General features: G+C 31.0%; 1 protein-coding gene across 1 annotated transcript; it reads right to left on the bottom strand.

Moving 5' to 3' along the window:
- Positions 1–661: 661 nt before the first annotated feature.
- Positions 662–23,276, bottom strand: LOC132747567 (uncharacterized). The gene is made up of 10 exons (XM_060736983.1): positions 23,093–23,276; positions 12,513–12,572; positions 8,926–8,962; positions 7,072–7,328; positions 6,147–6,301; positions 5,242–5,384; positions 2,761–2,979; positions 1,944–2,501; positions 1,286–1,447; positions 662–912 (listed from the first exon to the last, which is right to left on the bottom strand). Exons 1-10 carry the CDS (start codon positions 23,093–23,095, stop codon positions 677–679), a joined length of 1,830 nt encoding a protein of 609 aa, XP_060592966.1. The 5' UTR covers positions 23,096–23,276; the 3' UTR covers positions 662–676.
- Between the last annotated feature and the right edge of the window lie 86 nt (positions 23,277–23,362).

The following is a 23,362-nucleotide window of genomic DNA, read 5'->3' as shown; positions in this document are numbered from 1 at the left end:
AGGGACACATCGTTTTAATTATAAAAAAAATATTTATAACAAATATTTGTTTCAAATTCCTTTGATAAACGACAAAGTTATGGACCGGACACGAAAGTGTGACGGAAGGACGGACGGATGGACAGACGGACGGAGACCTTTTTTCTTCGAAAAGGCGGGGGACAAAAATGTGTGTCTGTGGTTTTTTTATTTCAAGCGAGTTTATATAAGCAATGGGAACGTCATGGTATATTGACAATATAGAGTAATTAAATAAGTAAACCCCAGAAAAAATCAATGGCCGCATGCTTTGGATTGCGGGTAACTAAAACATGAACTCCATCAGTTAACGCACCGTACGTGCATGTATATGTATACGAATTAACTCTAGAAAGGTCCCCAAACTATGATACAATTTAATTGAGTAATACACCATTGTGGATAAAAATACCATATAAAAGACATCTTGTCGTATAGCTACATGGTTAGACACACCAGTGGTAATGTTTTAGATAGTGTTCCATTTTCTTTTCTTTGTTTCTTTCTTTGTTTCTTTCTGTGTTTGTTTGTCTGTCTGTCTGTCTGTCTGTCTGTCTGTCTGTCTTTCTTTCTTTCTTTCTTTCTTTTTTTCTTTCTTTCTTTCTTTCTTTCTTTCCTTATTTCTTTTTCTCAAAATAAAGACAGCATTTAGAGGAATTTATCTAAATTCTACCGAGAATGTTAGAAAAATGAACTTCAAACCTGCAACATCTACGCGAGGCGGAGTAATAGCAATAGGGTTGCCATCTCCGACTTTTACTCTGTATGCATCGGCGTCTTCCTGGGATTTAAACACAGTCAGGGGAGTGGTGACATATTCAGGATGACTGATTGTGTAAACTGAAGACCAGCGATTCACAGGAGGTATCCATGTCATTGACGAACCGGCAGTACCTGTTCATAAATCATTATAGCATGTAATTTTTTATCTTTATTTTGTTTTTGTTATTTTGTGGTTGGGGGATACAAACATCTGACGCGATTATCCAATGAAAAGGGACTTTACAAACGTGCGTTATTATAAAGCTCAATAAGAAGAAGCGTAATAAAAATGTAAGTGTAAATTGTGTAATAGTGAATACATACATAAACATGTACATGTATATTGATTTAGCCCTCTTGGGTGATCACACTCTGGCATAAATTATACAGTAAATCAATAGTTCAGGTAAATAATCTTGTTTGTATTCTATTTTAATGCTCGAAATACTTTTCAGACACAGATAATAGATATGAAGAAAAACGAAAATTTTATTTGTTTCCATACCTGAATTTATAGGTCCGTTTACAATTTGAGTGACTGAAATCGGTTTGTCCGACGTTATTTCAAAAGGAGTAGTGTCAACTTCCAGAGAAAGATACTCGCCGTATGGTACAGTATAAGAATCTGATGTTGTCTCCGTCAAATACCTTATCACTTCAGTATCACCTAAAATGTCATTGGTTTGCATATTTAGTGATATTCGTGGCACATTTTAATATAACATAAGCTACAATTATTGCATATTATATACTAGAGAGTTTATAAGAAATATTTTACATTACACACACGCACAAACAAGGGTGATTTTTTTTATATATTTTTTGCAAGGGGTACAAATAAGGTTGCTACATAGTAGTTACTTTTATGGATGCCCTCTGAAATGTTTTATTGCTTTTGAAAATAATCTAGAAGAACAAGTCACTTTATTTCAGGTACAGATTAAGAATAAAGTGGTGATACCCAATTTTCATCACGTAAATTTTAAAAATATTCTATCCTTTGCTACATGTACCCGTGTCTTTATTTGATAATTGTACGGCAAAGAAGCAATGCTTATAATAACCATTTTCGTCTTCACAAAGATGTTTATCATTTATTTTAAATGATGAGTATTCAAGAAAATAACATACAAGTGTATAAAGATGATTAAAAATGTTCTCACCAGCTTCCACGGGTTGGATGATATAAGTTGTAAGTCTACCATCCGAATCTATATCGACGGGAATAAGAACGTACTTTTCGCCGGCTTTAGTCGTCGGCGGAAGTTGAGTTACAGCATGGTTAGATCCGTAAAGCCGGTTACCACTGATCACAGACACTTGTTTCGTAGACGTTATGTGATACCCATTTACATTAGACATGCTTGCAGTGGCACTCGTTTGGGCAAGATGAAATGCCTGTCTTTGATTTAATGTAAATGTTATGGTCCCGCCGGCAGCAGTTGTAGTTTGGCCGCTTAATTCAATTATATGTGAATAGCCATCAGGAATGTCAACAGTGACCTCATTGTCGTCTGCGTGGGATATTATCATAAACTCGGAAGATTCGTCTGCAGCCGGCATTGAAGCAGCGATATAATCAGTTCCCAGGACGTCATTCGGTAACGCATCGTAGCAGTCTCCAAGTCCTGTCTCCTTACTGCAGACGACCACGCAGATTTCTCGAACTTGTGACAGTGCTTGAATGTGTACGCCTTTATCTTCAATTTCTGAAACTCCACCTACAAATGATACTTGTAATATTTATTTCTGCATTATCTTAGGACACGCTGTAAACTGTATTTTATTCAAGTCGATATGTTTCTATTTTCCCGCTCTTTTTTTACTTTTCCAAATTAATGGTTTGTATACACGAAGTTAACACTGGTTCTAGGTAAATGTAAGAAAACTGATGATATTTTTAGCATTTCTTTATAAATGTTTGATTTAGCCAGACTGGTGTATTATCTTTTTAAACTACAACAATATTCACTAACATACCATCAGAGCAGCCCATGAGATCTGAGGGGAACACAATTTTCTGGGAATTGCCATCTACAAAGTTATATGTTGCTGTCCCATGTTTGGTTGTCACTACGACATCGGTGTCTAAGTTATACTTTGGAGTTATTATGACATACAGTTCACTTGCAGAAACTCCGCTTAACGGGTCGATTCCAAGAAAACCCACGTAAAAGTCGTCTCCGCAATTGTCTGGGCCTGTTTTACAAAAGACAAACCATTGCAATTCAAAAACAACAACAACAACAATAATAATATCAATTGCATTTGTTATATTTCACTAATGTCCGTCTTTCGTCGGTTAAGTTACCATTAATACACAGTCGTATAAACACTAATTCATACGATTGACACATAAAAACATTTCCTATCTATGCTTCAAATTGAAAATACAGGTAATCATGCCTCATTGTTAGAAATTGTTGAACCAACATATTTTATGAAAAAATAAATTCAAAGATGAAAATTTACAAATTGCATAGAATTATGATATATTACTATGTAATGTCTAAAGCATATTTATTGTCATTTCTTTGTCACTTTTGTTTATTATTTTATTTTATTCATTTAGCTTATTTTTTGTACACATTTATAACAGTATATTATCATAATATAGCACATAAGTAGCAAAAAGATTGAATATAATATCATTTCAACCTTTTTGCTACTTTCAATCCTTTTGCTATGCTTCTATTGGACGTATATGTCACGGAACATATATGTCACCATTGCCAACTAAAGCTTTTTATCAAAATTTTTATAAAACACGATACAGAAAAAACATATTTTGTTAGTGATGTTATTGAAAAATAACTTTTCGCGAATAAAGTGCTTCTGAAATGAAAGTTGGGTGCCTGCAATCACTTAATACTGTTTGCCTGAAATTGTATCCGGTCGATGAATAAGTGCCATTCGCTTTCTTTTCGTTAAAGTTGACATATACCGTTAGTTTGTTTTTGTCAAAAAAAACACATTTTTATTTCAAATAAAACAGTTTCGTGTGTCACAGAAGCCTCCATTTTGACATCACGTGCCGTTTTCCATGGTCCTTGAAGTTTGTGAATGCAGTGATTTGATCAAATCATTTGGAGGAGTTTGCACTTGCCTTTGTCATTTTTTTCTCTTCATCTTTCTTTTACAGGGAGGTAATTCATAAACTCCAAACTATCACATAAACAGCTTGTAACAACAAAAAAAACATATAGAGGATATTTGTTTGTTTGTGTGTAGGATGAAATTTTATTTCATCAAACAGTATTCTCACGAGTGGCGTAGTCACGAGTGAGAATACTGTTTTTAAAGTTCACGAGATGAAATAAAATTACATCTTACACAACAAACAAACAAATTTTATTCTTATTTTATTCTTTAATCAAGTTAAAACGAACTTCCTTATTATTAACGTAAATATTAAAATCTGTCCCCATTGAGAGCCTCAGAAAAGTCGAATTTCTCATTAAATACAAGAAGTCTTGGGCTGGAAATAAGTCCGACAATCAACGTTAAATGGCGGTGATATAATTCATTTTATTTAAAAAATATGAATGATCTCTTGTTTTAATAATAAAAACAAACAATTCTAGTAGGAAATAGGAGAGAAAGTCCAACCATCCATCCATATTTCTGTTACTTACTGCGTATTTATATTAGACCTGGCTTTGTTAAATGTAAACGGTCGCTAAGTTGTGTATTTCACCGGAGGAAAATAATTGTGTTTGATTCAGAGGGATATCATTTGGATTTGTTAGTCATACACCTTTTTAAAAGAAAGAAATCTTATTTGAGGATTGTAACAAACAATACATAAGTGTTGACAGATGTGTAAACCTTTAAAAATCGGCTAGGAAATTGGAAAACTTGGAAGCGTTACGAACGCTAGGTTGTTTACTTATTCTTCGGGCTGATGGCTGTCATTGCTTTTCAATTTTTCATAAAGCATACGGCAGTTGTTGCTCGTAGGATACTTAAATATGCCCAAATGTCAACAAGAGCAGTTTTGCATGTGGAAGGAATGTAATTTTAAGATTGTAAAAATGAAACAAAAAAATTAAAGAGACGATATTTGGTGATTTTTCATTTGAATGAATAGAAGTAAGTTTTCTTCTTTTTATTACTTTGACATTTAAGTTATTTATCAATTTCAGCTTTGCTTTTCTTTAAACAGCCTGACATTGTCAGAATTGTCAGCAAACATAAAATTGAGGTATCACAAGGGGAAAATCTTAAAAAAGTAATTTCGTCATTGAAAAGTGTGAAATTATATTTTGATAATTTTCACTGTGAAATTATCAAATATAATTTTCACGGATAAATCTGTAATCCACTGAAAAGCATGAAATAAAAAAAAACATAATTCAATTAGTAAATATCAATAAACTTCAAACGTTCTAAGCAAATAGCAAAAAACTGAACCGTAAATAGTCTTTAAAGTTTAAGAAACGTATCTAACAAGTTTTATACCCTTTTGAAGGTTCGGATAGTATTCCGCTTGCAGACGGACTTTATCACCAACCCTAGCAATATTCACTACTTTGTTTTCATCATCGACCAAAGTGAGAAAAGCCCCATCCGCCTGTCTTTGCGAAACTGTGTTAGCACGATTACTGAATAAAGTAAACACTACATGTAGATTTATAAAGCTTTTGAAAAAAGGAAGTGACGTAAAATGTGCAGTATCACACTTCAAATTTAAACTGAAATAGAAATTAAATTTGCTATAAACATCAACTATCTTTTGCTCAATTTGCTCTGCTGGTATATACGTTGGGAAATACGCCATTTTATGTACCATTTATATAAATGATATTATTGAATATAATTTAAATTTTACTGATGACTAGTTTAATATAATAATGATTTTAGTTTGCCCATCAAAATATCATAAAACATTAATATATTATTCAAATCTTATTCCAATCCCAACATTTTAGCCCTTTTCGTCAATCTTCGGTTGAAGACCTTGAAATACAAATGTACATTTATCACACACACGTGCCGGTTTTGCGACTTCGTAAAAATGGTATGGCACGACTGTACCCAGCAACGGTTAATTACGTTTGCTAAGGTCGGGGATTTTCTTTTTTACAGACCACTTTCAGTGTGTATGAATCAAGTAACCTTCTTTTAACAATAACCTGTGCAGATTCCTGGCGGGTCTTAAATCCAAAAATATTTAAAGCCAAATCCCGCCATCATTTGTATTTATTTGGCTACACATATAACCTACATGCATATTAACCGTTGTTAAAAATGATTAATTTACTCATAATGTTTTATTTAAGTGTTAAAATAATACTAGGTAGTTTAATATTGTATAGAAAAAATTTACAAAAAATTTAAAAAAAACCTGCAATTAAGATACTGACGTAGTTTCAAGTTGAGCTGTGGGTATTTCAATCCCTGTAAGGTCACTCATCTTACAAGTCGCCTCGTACGTTACATCGTCTGGGTGGTTAACTGTTTCACTATTCGTATATATACGAAATACAAACTTTACGACGGTATCGGAGCCTTCGGTTGCCTGTTAAATAAGAAACAAACTTATTGAATTATTATACAATATATATGTTAGATATAACATCTTGAAACTTGTGTGTCTTTGGGATAGGTGTAGATCAAATTTCAATACTCATAACTCCATCATAGGTTTTGCTTGAATTACAGTCCTTTATGAATGTGCAACAAATCTTTATTAAAGTTTTGCCTGTACCATCAGTCCATTTATTCCACTACTAATGAATGAATTCTTTTGAAACTTCATAATGTCTGAATAGGAATCATAATTGTAGGTAACTGTTACAGGGCCCATAACTCTGTCACAGATTTTGCTTGATTTGTAGCCTTTGTAAACTTAGACAATTTCTTCGCGAGATCAGTCCTCATCCCTACTGAATGTATTCACATAAAATTTGCACATGTCATAAACAAAACTGTAAGTAAAAATCAAATACCTTTAATCCTAGCAAGGATTTATAGCACTTTGTTAGAAACTTAGAAAATTATATGTACATTGTCCGGCCTCTTGAGAATGTTGATGAGAATGATGATGATGTTGTTGTTGACGATGATGATGATGATGGTGGTGATGATGATGATGTTGTTGTTGACAATGCTGATGATGATGGCGATGATGATGGTGGTGGTAATGATAATGATAATAATGATGATGGTGATGATGATGATGATGATGATGATGAAAATGATGCTGATGATGATAATGACACTCATCATCATGACCATAATACATGCAATAATGATAATCATTATAATAATAATAATAATAATAATTACCACTTGTATACCACAACTGTGACTAGCGTCTGTTGTCGTGATAGTCATATCGTATGTGATGGGTAAGGTATCTGATATACCGGTATCGTCTTTGATACAGGCTGCATCTGCAATCCGGTTGGCGGATTGCGTCGTGTCCCCAGATGAAGCATCGAACGCATAAACCTTAGCAAAGCTTTCCCCTGTTTTTACCAGAATATTGACAACTAAACGCACCTGGGTCGGTTGACCTGTTACTTCATAGCAAAAATGTGTCACTGAAATTGAATGTAAGATTGTGATTCACTATAAGATTACAATGTAAATTTTATAACGATACTGGTAGAAGCAAGATTATCATCTTTTCCTTCGAATATATAATGCAGTAGGTATTCTTTTTTTAACAATATTTAATAATTTCGAACCTTACAGTGAATCAAATTGAAAACGTTTGTGGCATTTACTTAAAAACGGAAATAGACAAATTGGCAAATGGTGCCATTATTCGATATGGGTGATTTATGTCCGGATATCTGGATGGACGGGCGGATTGTTTAAATTAATAATAACTAAAATAACAAAGAAATACAAAGAATTATAAATAGAGAAGAATTGGGATATCCTTATTGTTTTTATTGTTGTTGCTGCTGCGTTACTCAACGGCTACTTGCTGTATTAGTTACTTCCCTTTGAAAAAAAACACAAGAGTTATGGACAATCATTGATATTTAGTCTATGCCCTACTTTTTCGTTCAATGAGAGATGTAAATCTAAAATTTCACGTTGTCTATTTCGTTTACACTGTTTTTAATAGAGTTAATTTAACCGTTCAGTTAAACATCGCGTCTATCTGAATAAAAAAGCGCGTGCATACGCAAAGGTAAGCGAGACACTAATCAGAAAAGAAACAGCTACTGTTGCTTCGTCGTCGTTCCTTTTTAGCTGTTGAAACCGTTTATTTATTTATCTTCTTATTAGCATCTAACTTTTATGAAAAACAAGCAAACTTCAATTGATTTCAGTCATTCTAGCCAGTTTTATTATAAGTAAACATAAATTATTCGTCGTAATAAATCACTGTTTTATATAATGATGAACGTGATAGACTAAAAAAGACATCTATGGTGTATTTCATTAAACAATTTTAAAAGAAGCATGAGCATAACATTAAGATTCTATCAAGATAAATTTATCGTAGGATATATCATTTTCTACTATTAATCATATGTGAGCCACGTCACGACAAAACCAACATAGTGCGTTTGCGACTAGCATGGATCCAGACCAGCCTGCGCATCCGCGCAGTCTGATCAGGATCCATGCTGTTCGCTTACCAACTCTATAACAAGTAGAGAAACTGATAGCGAACAGCATAGATCCTGATCAGACTGCGCGGATGCGCAGGCTGGTCTGGATCCATGCTGGTCGCAAACGCACTATGTTGGTTTTGTCGTGACGCGGCTCAATTATGCAAAGTGCTTCGGTAATGAACATTTCGTGTTTCATAATGACATGGCTAATATCGAAGCCCCGTATTCACTAAGATTTATGGAATATGTCCAAGATCGTCATCTAATTTAAAAACTCAAATGTTCTCCATTGTTTATCCTCATAGAATTAATATTAAATATTAATTTGATAGAATTGTACTTAAAATAGCATGTTTATGAAATCTTGGAATAAATTTATTTTCATTTAACAAGATATGGGCATTTTAGAGTTTATCCAAATATTGATCCTGATCCAAAATTTGATCCATTTTTTGAGCCGATTTTTTTTGTATTTGTTTTGTTGCTATTGGTCAATTTCATCCCGAAATAGGGTTGTTTCTGTGCAAATAAGCATTTTTTACGAATTAATGAACTAATAAATTACCATCTATTGCATCTCCATACATCTTGTTGAATGAAACCTGAAATAAGAAATCAAATTTAACAGTCAAGTGATGCATCATATTGAATGTCACTGAATTATTTTTATATATCTTGTACCACAGTTCCTTTTAGAAATAATGTCATTATTGCATGGGCGATTTATAGATGGATGAACGTGCGGACGCACGAACGGATAGTTGTTTCCTACAAAATTGTTCCCTAACCCTTTGAGTGCTAGTTGTTTTAATCTTTAAAAAACTAAGTAAACAGTTTTAAAAAGTTCGACATTGCATACTTACAATCGAAAATAAAGAAAATATTTGACATGGTAGACATCTTTTGCCATGGTAAAAAATTTTTGCAATGGCAAATTCCCGAAAACCATTGAAAGTCGTAATTCGCATGACAAACGCAAACTTTATTTTAAACAATATTTTATTTATAATCATTATATTTGCATGATAATTGACAAATAATAAATTGTACAGATTAACTTTGCATGTGTTTTTATAACAAAGACTAAAGAATACCAACTTTAAGACCCATTTCTTTAGAAAACAATAAAAGATAATTGTCATTTTGTTAAAGCACGTGAAATTATTGGTTCCATGTTCCAAAACTACCACTACTCTATAATTGAAAACGAGGTAACTATTCCATAATTGATAACGAGGCACTGTTCCATAATTGATAACAGGACACTTTTCCATAATTGATAACGAGACACTTTTCCATAATTGATAAGGAGGCAACTATTCAATCATTGATAATAAGGTGACTATTCTATAATTGATAACGAGGCACTACTCCATAATTAAAATCAAGGCAAATATTCCATAATTGATAACGAGACACTATTCCATAATTGATAACGAGGCACTATTCCATAATTGATAACGAGGCAACTATTCTATAATTGATAACGAGACACTTTACCATAATTGATAACGAGACACTATTCCATAATTGATAAAGAGGCAACTATTCAATCATTGATAACAAGGTGACTATTCTATAATTGATAACGAGGCACTACTCCATAATTAAAATCAAGGCAAATATTCCATAATTGATAACGAGACACTATTCCATAATTGATAACGAGACACTATTCCATAATTGATAACGAGACACTATTCCATAATTGATAACGAGACACTATTCCATAATTGATAACGAGACACTATTCCATAATTGATAACGAGACACTTTACCATAATTGATAACGAGACACTATTCCATAATTGATAACGAGACACTTTACCATAATTGATAACGAGACACTATTCCATAATTGATAAAGAGGCAACTATTCAATCATTGATAATAAGGTGACTATTCTATAATTGATAACGAGGCACTACTCCATAATTAAAATCAAGGCAAATATTCCATAATTGATAACGAGACACTATTCCATAATTGATAACGAGACACTATTCTATAATTGATAACGAGACACTATTCCATAATTGATAACGAGACACTTTACCATAATTGATAACGAGACACTTTACCATAATTGATAACGAGACACTATTCCATAATTGATAACGAGACACTATTCCATAATTGATAACGAGACACTTTACCATAATTGATAACGAGACACTATTCTATAATTGATAACGAGACACTTTACCATAATTGATAAAGAGGCAACTATTCCATAATTGATATCGAGACACTTTACCATAATTGATAACGAGACACTATTCCATAATTGATAACGAGACACTTTACCATAATTGATAACGAGACACTATTCTATAATTGATAACGAGACACTATTCTATAATTGATAACGAGACACTTTACCATAATTGATAACGAGACACTATTCTATAATTGATAACGAGACACTTTACCATAAGTGATAACGAGACACTATTCCATAATTGATAACGAGACACTTTACCATAATTGATAACGAGACACTTCCATAATTGATAACGAGACACTTTACCATAATTGATAACGAGACACTATTCTATAATTGATAACGAGACACTATTCTATAATTGATAACGAGACACTTTTCCATAATTGATAAAGAGGCAACTATTCAATCATTGATAATAAGGTGACTATTCTATAATTGATAACGGGGCAACTATTCTATAATTGATACGATGGAACTATTCTATAATTGATAACAAATTATCTATCCCATAAGTGATAACGAGGCAACTTTTATTATATGAAACGAGGCAACTATTCTATAATTAATAACAAGTCAACAATTCTATAATTGATAACGAGTTAACTAGTTCATAATTGATAACGAGGAACCTATTTTATAACTGATAATGAGGTAACAATTCTATATTTGATAACGAGTCAACTATTCCATAATTGATATCAAGTCATCTATTCCATAATTGATAACGAGGCAACTTTTCTATAACTGATAACGAACAACTGTTAATAATAAATGATGCATTAAAATGTTAAATGCGACAAGATCCTATATTTTCATACCACATGATAAATGGTTGGACTTTGATTATATCAACTGATACGAAGATATGATCTGAAAACTATTTTGTTTGGATATGTCAGAGTGCCTTTGATAAAGTTTAAAACGATGACATAAACATGTCATAAAATAAAAGACGCTTTGAATTATTTCTATGCATGCTTGACTGACTAGTGGTTTGAAATTTTATAAATTTTGTTTTTTTTTAGATGAAAATAATGTATTACGAAACTTAAAAAGCATATAATATCCTTTTCATGTTAATGTGGGTACATAAATTTTTTTTTATCTAAATCCGTTGGCCTCTTTTTTTATATGTTTGGGTGCTTTTAGTATCTACCATATTTTATGATTCACTCTTCTTACTGATGTTATAAACAAGTTATTTTTTGAAATAATTTTTCCATGAAGATATTGAAATACTTTTGTAATTGCATATCAATTGCCTTGGACACATACGTGCTTGCTTTCGTTTAAATCGTGTAGCTTTCCGCTAAAACCAACATCTCTTGGCTAGTAAGCTTCGCAACAGACCGCTGACTTAATAAGGTGAAATATTGGAACTACTTGCAGTCACGTGGTAAAATGGAAACCTCCATGAGCCACCTTTATTGCAAAAATGATGTATGTTTCTTTTTATAATGGAAGAAAGAATGATATTCACTGATATTTTAACTTTGATAACAGCCAATTTCCCTGATAAAGTTTGCAGAAGTTGTATTACTTTATCGCGAACGAACACTGCATAATAACAAGGGCGAATAGCATGGGTGTATTTGTGTTCTACGCACAAGACCTTTATCCGAAGTATACCGGTTAGACCCGATGTTCTACGATTATGACCAGTAGAGAGCCTGGTAGAATGTGCAGTCTAACCTGGCTGTATACGGCTGGGATTAGTAGCTTTGTCTTTTGTAAATTAAAATCTCTAAAACTTAGCAAAATTAATCAAGGACAAGAATATTTAAGAAATTCAGCAGGTTAAGGTGTAATTATCAAACCAGTTTTAGACGCTATTGTTACTTGAAGGATAGCGCCACATATTCATTCGAAAAGGAACAAAAATAAATATAAGTGTTAAAATCATTACTAAACGAACAGTAACTCACCAAACTGCTGATAATCAGAAACCACACAGGCACCATCGGCATTTGTATTTGTCTAAATATCTAGAAAAAAAAAGAAAGAAATGAATATGCCATAATAATAATTTGTAGATTTTATTTTCACTTTATAAAAACTAGATTTACAATGACTAACATGCCATAATTTTTAACCATTGAGTAATAGAATCATATACATGTATTATAAGGCGGCAAAACATATCAGTTATATTCAGAAATTCAGAGGCCAAATCAATTTCTTGAACATTAAAGTTAAGCATGCAAAGATTGTAGTTTGTCATAATATTTTGGGAACCGTTTCGGCGAAATGTCTATTAAGATTGAATAAATTTAAACAAAATAAAGACATGTACCTCCCGTGAGCTTTACTAAAATTACACGTATTTACACGTGCAAGCATAATATCTTAATGTATCAAAGAAAAACTATTTAAAAACATTTTGATAGCAAATTTCTGTTTATAAAATGCGTACAGCACGTTTACCATTTAAAAATTTTAAAATTGATATGTATTGATGTCGAGCTAATTTAATATGACTAAATAGTTTTGTAATTATTCAATCAATCTTTCAATAACTGGGAGGCAATTTTTGAAGAAAACTTCGTTTTAAATTCATTATTTAACTTGATGATTAATGGCGTGTCTTTACAAATATTTCATTTCAATCAAGAAAGTAAAAGGAAAATCACATCTGAAATAAATAGAATTAATATGCGTACATATGCTAGTTGTCATGTTTTGATAAATTACTGGCATTCATTTTTGTTGAATAAATGGTGGACTAAATATATAGTATAACCCTTGTATCAGCCTGTTCTTTTTCTTTGCTATCCAACAAGAAGAACAAAAAAAAACAGGCGTTGAAGCATTTGTGTTTTCATCAGCTCACAAAACAATATGAATCGGCATATTTTACATAAATAAGATGTTTTGCGATATTATAAAAAAAATTAAGCAAACCTTGAAAAAATGAAATCAGTTAATATACTATATTATTTTCTCACTATTCTGAATTTATTGGCAATAACACTAGATGACCTCACAAGCAAGGTTTGCACGAAATTATATTTGTCATGCATTTTTAAATGGGTAAAATGCCCACATGCTTTTATTGCTCATTTATCCTTGTAGTATATGTTTCACGCATTATTAATCAATTTGAGATAGCAAAATTTTATGTAAAAAAATCAAGATTGCTAATGTCATTCTGATGTCATAGGTGATTGCCAATTACTCGAATAAATGGAGCAAGATCTATGATGTTTAGATAAAAAAATAACTTTTTTTTTTAAATTTATTTTTCATCTTTAACCCACTGGCTTGTGAAACGATATGGCTGTACTTTAAGATTTAAGACTGCCTTTAAATCATAAAGAAATAACAATAAGAAGATTTTGTAGTGAATTTGGTTTGGTTGACCAAACGTTGATGACCTGCCTCATTTCAGTTAATACTTGCCTATCACTATTCACAGAGTGTGAAACTACAAATAAGATAACACTTGGAGCGTTTCTATCTAACACCATATCAAAGAAAATGCATTACTGTTACATTAAAACCTCAAATGATGTAAGTCAATGAAAGCGGGCAACATGAAAATGCATTTAGGCATGTGCTTTACACCTAAATAGTTATTTAGTCCGGAATAAAATAAGCAAGTCTCTTGTTTGATTAATTGGGTTTTGCGTCAGACCGACACAGTATAGGTCATATGGCGACGTTCCAGCTCTACTGGTGGAGGAAGACCTCAGGTGTCCCTCCGTGCATTATTTCAAGCACGAACGGGCTACCGACGTTCCGTAAGCTAGCTGGATAGAAATAAGTCATTTCAAAATATGAATAAAAGAAGAATAGTTTTGGTATAAAATATTAGTATTTATAATGAATAAAACCAGCCTGTTATATTAATAATGATAAAGCTCATTTTGACAAAGTTTATATGGTTTCGTAAACGGGTGTATATATAACCCGCGTCGCTAGCCAATTACACATGACCATATTACATGTAAGAAATCGTTTGAACAACAGCAAACTTCTTTTATTTTTCTTTCTGCCTTCTGCCAAGCTTATCTACTTATATATTACCAATTATCGTCATTTAATTAGTTTTGTATCTATTATTTTTAGATTCATTATGTTGTTATGGTGGAAGTAAATATCTTTTTATTTTGAATTTTACTTTGAAAATAATTGGTAACTCAAAATACATGTATTTACTTCAAAGAGTTGCATCACATTGATAAATAAAATATATATTTTAAGGGAAATATGTAGATATAAACGTACATTTAAAGTCTTACAAAGGCTTAATTATCTTCAGACTTGGTCTAGGGAAATAAATTAAAGAATTATGTTGTCAACAATATTTTTCGATTTTACCAGTTCATTTAGTTGATTTTGTACGATATGTTACATTAAATATATTATGTATAGTAGATTTGTTACAGTAGATATATTACAGTAGATACATTATATAAAATGATTTTTTGTAACATCAGCATTGTAGTTTAGCTCTATTTCAAGCCGTGTTTGCATCATGTTTGCAGATTGATAGTACAATTCTAGTTATATTAATAGTACAATTCTAGTATATAATATTAATAGTACAATTTTATATGAACATACACACATATATTGGGCAATTGTTGTATATCACGTACTTTAGAAATGTTCGTTTCTTTAGACGTCTTTATTCAATACAATAACGAGAATAATATGCCATAAAAGTTGTCAAATAAAATCAGATGGTTTGTAAGGATGGTATATATATTGATGTCTTTACTATACAAGCTATAACAGGGGATGGTGTTTTTACTTTTATTGTTCGCTTTAAACTGAAATGACATATTGGATATAGATGATCGCATAAAAAGTATATTTAACCATTTACATGACAATACCCTATTCTTTGGTGTGAATCAGCTATTTGGTTAAATGGTCCCCACTACTTAATAGGTCAGTCTTCTCTAATATTTTTCCATCTACATTTAACAATTTGCTATAATAGATCAGATTTCTCTTATATTATTCCATCTTCGTTCAACAATTTTTATACACATACACAAGATAAATACAGATCATGGTAACGTTAAGTAAAACTGTTTAATATGAGAAACGAAAGGAGCGGTGGTCTAGTGGCAAAGTTGTTTACCTTTAAAGTGAATTGGTCAGTTACAGAAGGTTCGTTTTACCATATAATTATGTTAATAGCATTTTGTATTCATGAAATAATTATATGCAGATGTTGTTGGTAAGTGTGAGATACATGACCTACTATTACATATCTATATATAGCAGATAATAAACTGTTCTAGAACAAAAATTATTAATCATATAAATGTCCATACTTAAGCAACTGGAACTAAATAAAAAATCCTTTGTCAACAAATATTTTAAGAATATTCAAATGATACATTTTTGTTGTTTTTATCAATATTTCAAATACTGATTTAAAAATTTGCATTTTGTAGACCAATCCCCTTTAAACCCAGATATAGAGGACATTGAATGAGTGTAAGTTCAATACTGAATTTATTGCACGAGTTGAATAAATTATATCATGCGAGCCTTTGGCGAGCATGATATTATTTTTTTCAACGAGTGCAATAAATTCAGTAATGAACTTACACAAATTTAATATTCTATTTATCACATACCCAAAATAAAGACCGTTTAAAGTGAAAAAAGAGTCATTTTTCATTGACGCGCCTATAGTATAACGATAACATTTAGCGCGTCTTTACACTATGTTTGTATAACGCTAATGACGTCACGTCAAAATATATGCACGGCCGTGCAATACCATTTTTACGGAGTCGCAAAATCGGCACGGGTGTGTGATAAATCGTGGGTTTGAGTACTACCGTGTTTACTTATTTGTCAAGTACAGATAACACCTATGACTAATACCCTTGAATCTTTAAATTAAGATTCAAACTTTCATATAAATCGATCTAAAATAATTATACTTAAAGGCCCATTATGCCCCAGAAATGTTTTCAAATTTTTTTTATTGTTGGTATTTTTTTTAAAGTTTCTTACAATTTACTCATTGGCCGATTGCCTGAAACTGTCTGCGTTTTTTATGTCAAAATACTCCTTTGTTTACATTTTGGTACTCCGTGACTTTATGACATATTATTTTACATTAAGCCCTATTTTCTTCAGGTAACAAGTATGGAAAGCCTTGACTGTCTTATAATTATAAACCTGAACATTGTTATGTCCAAATAGCAATATACTGAGTCAACCTTTCCTTATACAACGTGCACTCATCAATATATTATGTGGATCCATCTTTATATATAGTCAACTGAACAATATGTGATGTCAATGTGTCTTTATATGATGTCAATATATCATTATACGATGTGCATTTTTGAAAATATTATGTTGAACCACCCTTATATAAGGTCAAAATAACAATATAGTATGTCAGTCTGTCCTTATATGATGTCAGTCTGTCATTTTATGATGTGAAGTTATGAATATATTATGTGGAATAATAATTATATAGAGTCAACATTATATGATGTCAATGTCTCCTTATATTATGTCAATCTATCAATATACACTGTGTATTTTTCAGTATATTATGTAGAATCGTCTTTATATAGAGTCAACTTAACAATATATGATGTAAATGTGTCCTTATATGATGTAAATCTTTCATTATACGATGTGCATTAATGAATATATTGTGTGGAACCATCTTTATATAGAGTCAAAATAACATTATATTATGTAGAACCGTCTTTATATAGAGTCAACTTAACAATATATGATGTCAACACGTCCTTATATGATGCCAATCTTTCATTATATGATGTGCATTAATGAATATATTATGTGAAACCATCTTTATATAGAGTCAACTTAACATTATATGATGTCAACACGTCCTTATATGATGTCAGTCTTTCATTATACGATGTGCATTAATGAATATATTATGTGTAACAATCTTTATATAGAGTCAACTTAACATTATATGATGTGTATGTATCATTATATGATGTCAGTCTTTCATTATATGATGTGGAATTACGAATATATTATGTGGAACCATTCTTATATAGAGTCAAAACAACACTTTATTATGTAGAATTGTCTTTATATAGAGTCATCTTAACAATACAATTATGATACAATTTACTTTGAGTTTTCCCGAACGGTGCATAGTGAGATATAACCCGGTAGATTTAACCCCATGAAGCACACGATATAATGATGTTTGCACCATATAAAGCAGCGGTCGTATAAGTAATAGATGCACATCGTGTAATGAAAGATTGACATAATATATTGATAAGTTGACTGTATATAATGATTCTACCACATCATATATTCATAAATGCACATCGTATAATGATTGGTCGACATCATATAAAGACACATTGACATCATATATTGTTCTAAGGATGCATCTACATAATATATTCATGAGTGCACATTGTATAAAGAAAGAGTGACACAATAAGACAGTCAAGGCTTTCCATAAACAAGTATCTAACATGCTCTAAAACCATTATTTAAACATTGTAAAACGTTATAATAATCTTTCTAAAGAAGTAAATATTTTTTTCTGAGGCATAATGTGCCTTTAACTCAACAAGATACAAAAAGAACGTATTGCAATTTTCATTCTAATTTAAGTGTCTAATCGTCGTCTTAAAACTCCTTTTAAAAAGACTTTTCGTTTTATTGCGAAATGATGTCATTGTAATTTCTCATCGTAAAGTAATAAATTAAATGGAGCAACTAATGCCCTTAATGTTAATATCAAACACATTTTGAAAAGGAATGTTTAAAAAGTTCATTAGGCGTGGAACAGACGACGGGAACTGTGAGATATAAACGATATTTCTCATTATACAGATAATTTCTTCAATAAAAATTTATTGCCTTAGATAACATAAAATAATGGTATTTATGATTTTGGTTAAATGGCGGAAAGGCGTCAATCTAAAACGCCGTTTTGACATTTTGTTAAATAATATTTCCCTACATTTGACTTTTTTTGCAAATCATTTACTTTAATTGCTGTATACATATCTATTCAAAGATCGGGACATACTGTATTTCTGTCTCCCTGTGGGCCAATAAAATAAATATTGCTTAAACTAAATCCCACGTTTTCGTTTCTTGGACAAAGACTACCATTTTTGGCGAAATCAAAATATGACTTTTGACCGAGAGTGACAATAACTATCAAAGTCAAATTCTCAAAAATCATACAATTATGAGGTTATCATATTGTATCATAGTTTGGATTTTACTATTGTAATGTGTCAGAGTTAAATCGTATACCCATACATGCACAGTAAGTTAGTGCCCCATAAAGCCCCAGAAGTGCTTTCATCTCTCAAAATCTTAAAATTTTCAGTATTCTTTTATAGTTTCTTACAAGTTACTCACTGGCCAAGTACCTTTAACTGTCTCCTTCTTCGTTTGCTTTTTGGCAATCAGTACACTTATAGTGATTTAGTATTTTGTATGGAAGTCAAAATAATACTTTGTTTACATATTGGTACTTTATGACTTAATGCTACATTATTTTATATTAAACCTCGTGTTTCGATGCTCTTTCTATTACTTGTACGTCATTAAAACTAATCTGGTTAAAATGCAGTCATATTCTTTACAAAAAAATGACATCTGATATTCATTTATGGAACAAGATACCTGTGATATTCGATGTAACATTCTCGGTGGTCTATGGATCACTTTAATTTACATCAATTTATCAAGTTTCGCCTAATTTCTACAATGTGCCCACTTTGTTGTGTACCAAAAGAGGTTTTTGGTGATTCATTGAATGTGCTCTAATGTGAAAAGACAAGCCAAATTATGTCAGCAATTTGTCCATTACAATATTCAAGCTTCCCCGAAATGTGATAGAGTTATTTTTGATTACTTCTTCTTTTTTAAAGTGTTATATACTGCTGAAAATAAAAGTTTAAATGAAAAGCGGATAAATAAATGTATGCCATGAATAGAACTGTTAGATCTGAAAGATATTGTTTGCATTGTAATCTGCGTGATATTGAAGACGAATATCATTTTTTATTATAATTTGACATTGTTATGCTGATTTAAAAAAGAAAAACAATATATAGATTAAAACAATACTACTATACATCACTTAGTATGTTTAGATTTATTGATATACTGGTATCCGGAAAAAAAGAAAATGTTATGTTCAATTTATCTTTATCTAACAATGCTGCACCGTAACATTGTATGTAGTACTTTCTCAAATTATATAGATCTGAGATACGTCTTAGTTTTAAACATAATTAATCCTCCATATTGATTTGAAATGATATAATTCTTCGAATCCGAACTTCGAACAGTGATTTTATTTAGTGATGAAATCACTGTTGATGATGTATTATTTCTTAAATAAACGTCACGTTTTGATTTTGGGGCGTGACATATCATTTGACGTCACGTCCATTTGTTGTTGGTGAATTATTCTGATGAATCTTTTTTTTGTAAATCAATAGGACAGAAACCCACACATGTTATAGTTAGATACATATTTTGTCAAAATTTACCGAAAATAATTTGTTAAAATATATTCCGTATATGTGAAATTCAAACGTAGGCTACATGTGTACATGTTTTTTAGGTTTATTTCACTAATTTTACAGTAGATAGAATCTTTCAGATTTTTTATATAATGTCGAATAATATTCTCAGTCCCCGGAGCATAACGGGGTTTGTAAGTATTTAATTTCAGTTTAGGTTTTTGCTACGGAATTATTAAATTAAATACATTTTCTATTTAGCGACAGATATGTGCTTTATGATATGATATAACAAACGTCAAGCGCCTTAATGACACTGAATATGTTTTATGTAGAATCATATCAAGCATCTGAATGAGAAAGATCTTGTCCAATTTGCAACTTGTGAAAGAAGAGATACCATTACTTCATAATGTCATGTCGTTTATGTATATAAAGAATTACTCCTTAAACCTAAAGCCCATTAATATTTGAACTTTTTTTTAGTCAATAACTATCGGAATTTACGGGCTTTAATATTAGGTAAAGTATTAGCAAAGGCTGATACGGGATAATTTAAAAAGAGTAACGAAATTTTGTATGATATAAAATATTTTTCACAAATATTAAGACACTATTTCTGACATCTTAAGAAACTATTTCTAATATGTTTAATATCTTAAGATGTAACAAACCTGCGATCTTGCTTTGTGTCCAGTCAATGCACCGTTCTTTTGTATGATATAAGTGAGCCGCGTCACGACAAAACCAACAAAGTGCGTTTGCGACCAGCATGGATCCAGACCAGCCTGCGCATCCGCGCAGTCTGATCAGGATCCATGCTGTTCGCTATCAGTTTCTCTACTTGTTAAAAGGTTTAAAAGCGAACAGCATGGATCCTGATCAGACTGCGCGGATGCGCAGGCTGGTCTGGATCCATGCTGGTCGCAAACGCACAATGTTGGTTTTGTTGTTACGCGGCCCAAATATACAAATATAGTCCAAGAAAAATAGTTTTTGAAACTTAAAACAACAAGCATCGATCAAGAAAACTAATACATACTTAAAACTTGATTTTTTTCATTCTCATTTTCTTGTGTCTATTTTAGATAGAATTCTACTAGTATATTACCCGGATGTAATATTCAGGAATGGAAATATCACAACATGAGTGAAATGAAATTTAAGAAAAAATATATTTATTTCACGCTTTGTAGAAGTTTAAAATTATTTGACTATTTTTGTGCTTTCATCTATGACGTCATAATTAGAAATAAGTCTGTAAAAATTCCCTAATTTTAATGCAAATTTATCACGATGTATTGACGCATTTCTGACATTTTTTTTATTCATTTATGATATTTATTTAATTATTACTTTCATCCGAATTCAAATAAAGTTCGGTTACTGTGAAATTAGCTGTAATCCGATAACTTCACTGTGTAATTATCAGAACATAATTTCACTTTCTTCTGAAAAGAATGCTATAAAGTTTTACAAATTTAATCATAAACAATAATTACAAATATTTTTATTTTTCTCATAAACGCAATGTTCTAATACGAAGTGAAATTGAACTTTTAATCAACTAAATTTCAATGCGAAATTCTTAAGAGTTATTTTTTCATTACCTAAAAATTTTATTACAATGTACTAGTAGTTTAAATATATACAGCTGAAACAAAGTATCTAAAACGAAGCTATTTTATTTTCTGGTGTAGTTTTTTTTTTCTTCATTTTAAAGCTAATTAATGCTTATTTTCATGTAAATTTCAAAAATGTATTTAAAAGTAAAATATTGAGAAGTTAACAAAGAAAACAATTTCATATTGCAAACAACATTTGCAATCCGTGTTAATTAACAAAAAAAAGAGGTAAAAAAGGCAAAAAATAGCCCGTTTTGCGTTAGTAACACAGTTGAAATATGGTTATAAGTACTGCAAAATAAGTCATTAAACACACATAACATGTAAATTGTTACAAGAATCTTAAATATTTCTGCTTTCCTTAAAATCTAAGTTAATTTTTCTCAAGTTTAATTTTCTTGAAATATTTTGTCTTATCTGGAGGCATGTGGCTTTTAAAAACTAAATTATGTATATATTGAATGTGTATATGTATAATATTATGTAGAGAGAGAGAGAGAGAGAGAGAGAGAGAGATGAAATGTTGTTATAAATGATGCACTTTATCCAAGTTTGTAGCCAAAAAAAAATGAGATGATATTTTGAAAGCATCGTTATAAAAACATGATAATAATGTTAGTAATTTAAATTCGTTTTCATACACTGGTTAACACAAGACATTCACTCTGAATCTAAATAATAAATAAGCATGTACGACAGGGACAAAAACAGGGGTAACTGTTCGGAAATAAAATAAAACTAAATAATCTTATTTCCTTTGCAATCTCAAAACCTTTTTTTCATTTCTACGTGTACATGTAAAAAGATATTAAAATCTGAACTACTATTTATAGTTGAGATTGTACATTGTTTGCTTAAAAAGCCCATCGTATGAACTTTTAACGTCTGGTTCACAATTAGATGATCTTGTTAAAAACTATTTTTCTCTACGGTTTCATTTAGTTTAAAACTTTACGTATACAAAGGAACGGACAAAATAAAACTTTCAAGAAACTTATAAATAGTTTAGAAATATAAATATTCGAACTTTCCTTCAAATCAGGTTTGCAATTTCCGGTGCTAAAAAAGAAGATAGGTAGATGGTCCTACTCGATTGGTGTTTTTTTTATATTTTCGAAAATTTAAACCTTGCTACTGATATAAAGCCTTACATATTATGTGCAAAATAATAGTTCGCAATAATTATATCTATATAAATAAGAATGGAGTACAGGACTTTTCTTCTATATGTTGATTCATTTGTAGATAATTATTCTAATTTTGTGCGATTGCAAAACTTTATGGTTAAATACTTAAACAATAACATATAAACTTAACTTGAATGTAAAAGTCATTTGCGAGGGTATAGATATAACATTTGTATCAAAATTCTCAAATAGATAGAATAAAGTAGATAATTTTACATACCATATTTATATTATTTTACATCCTATGTGTCTGTTTTCCAAATAAAAAATGATTATTTCAATGTTTACTCCTAGTTAATTATAGCACTACAGAAAATGGGCTGCATTTGTATGATGATTGACAAACCGACATATTTATTAGCCGCGGCACTAAATTAAACAGCATCATCATTGTAATAGGCGCAATCTATGTAATTGAAAGTAATTCACACCAAGGCCTCGTTCACACACGACTCAATAAAGAAATCATTGGTTTGACTGATTGATTGAT

Source organism: Ruditapes philippinarum, unplaced genomic scaffold, assembly GCF_026571515.1.
Source record: "Ruditapes philippinarum isolate M1 unplaced genomic scaffold, ASM2657151v2 ctg2624_1_1_1_1, whole genome shotgun sequence".
NCBI lineage: Eukaryota > Metazoa > Mollusca > Bivalvia > Venerida > Veneridae > Ruditapes > Ruditapes philippinarum.
This window is presented reverse-complemented; position numbering and strand designations above follow the sequence as displayed.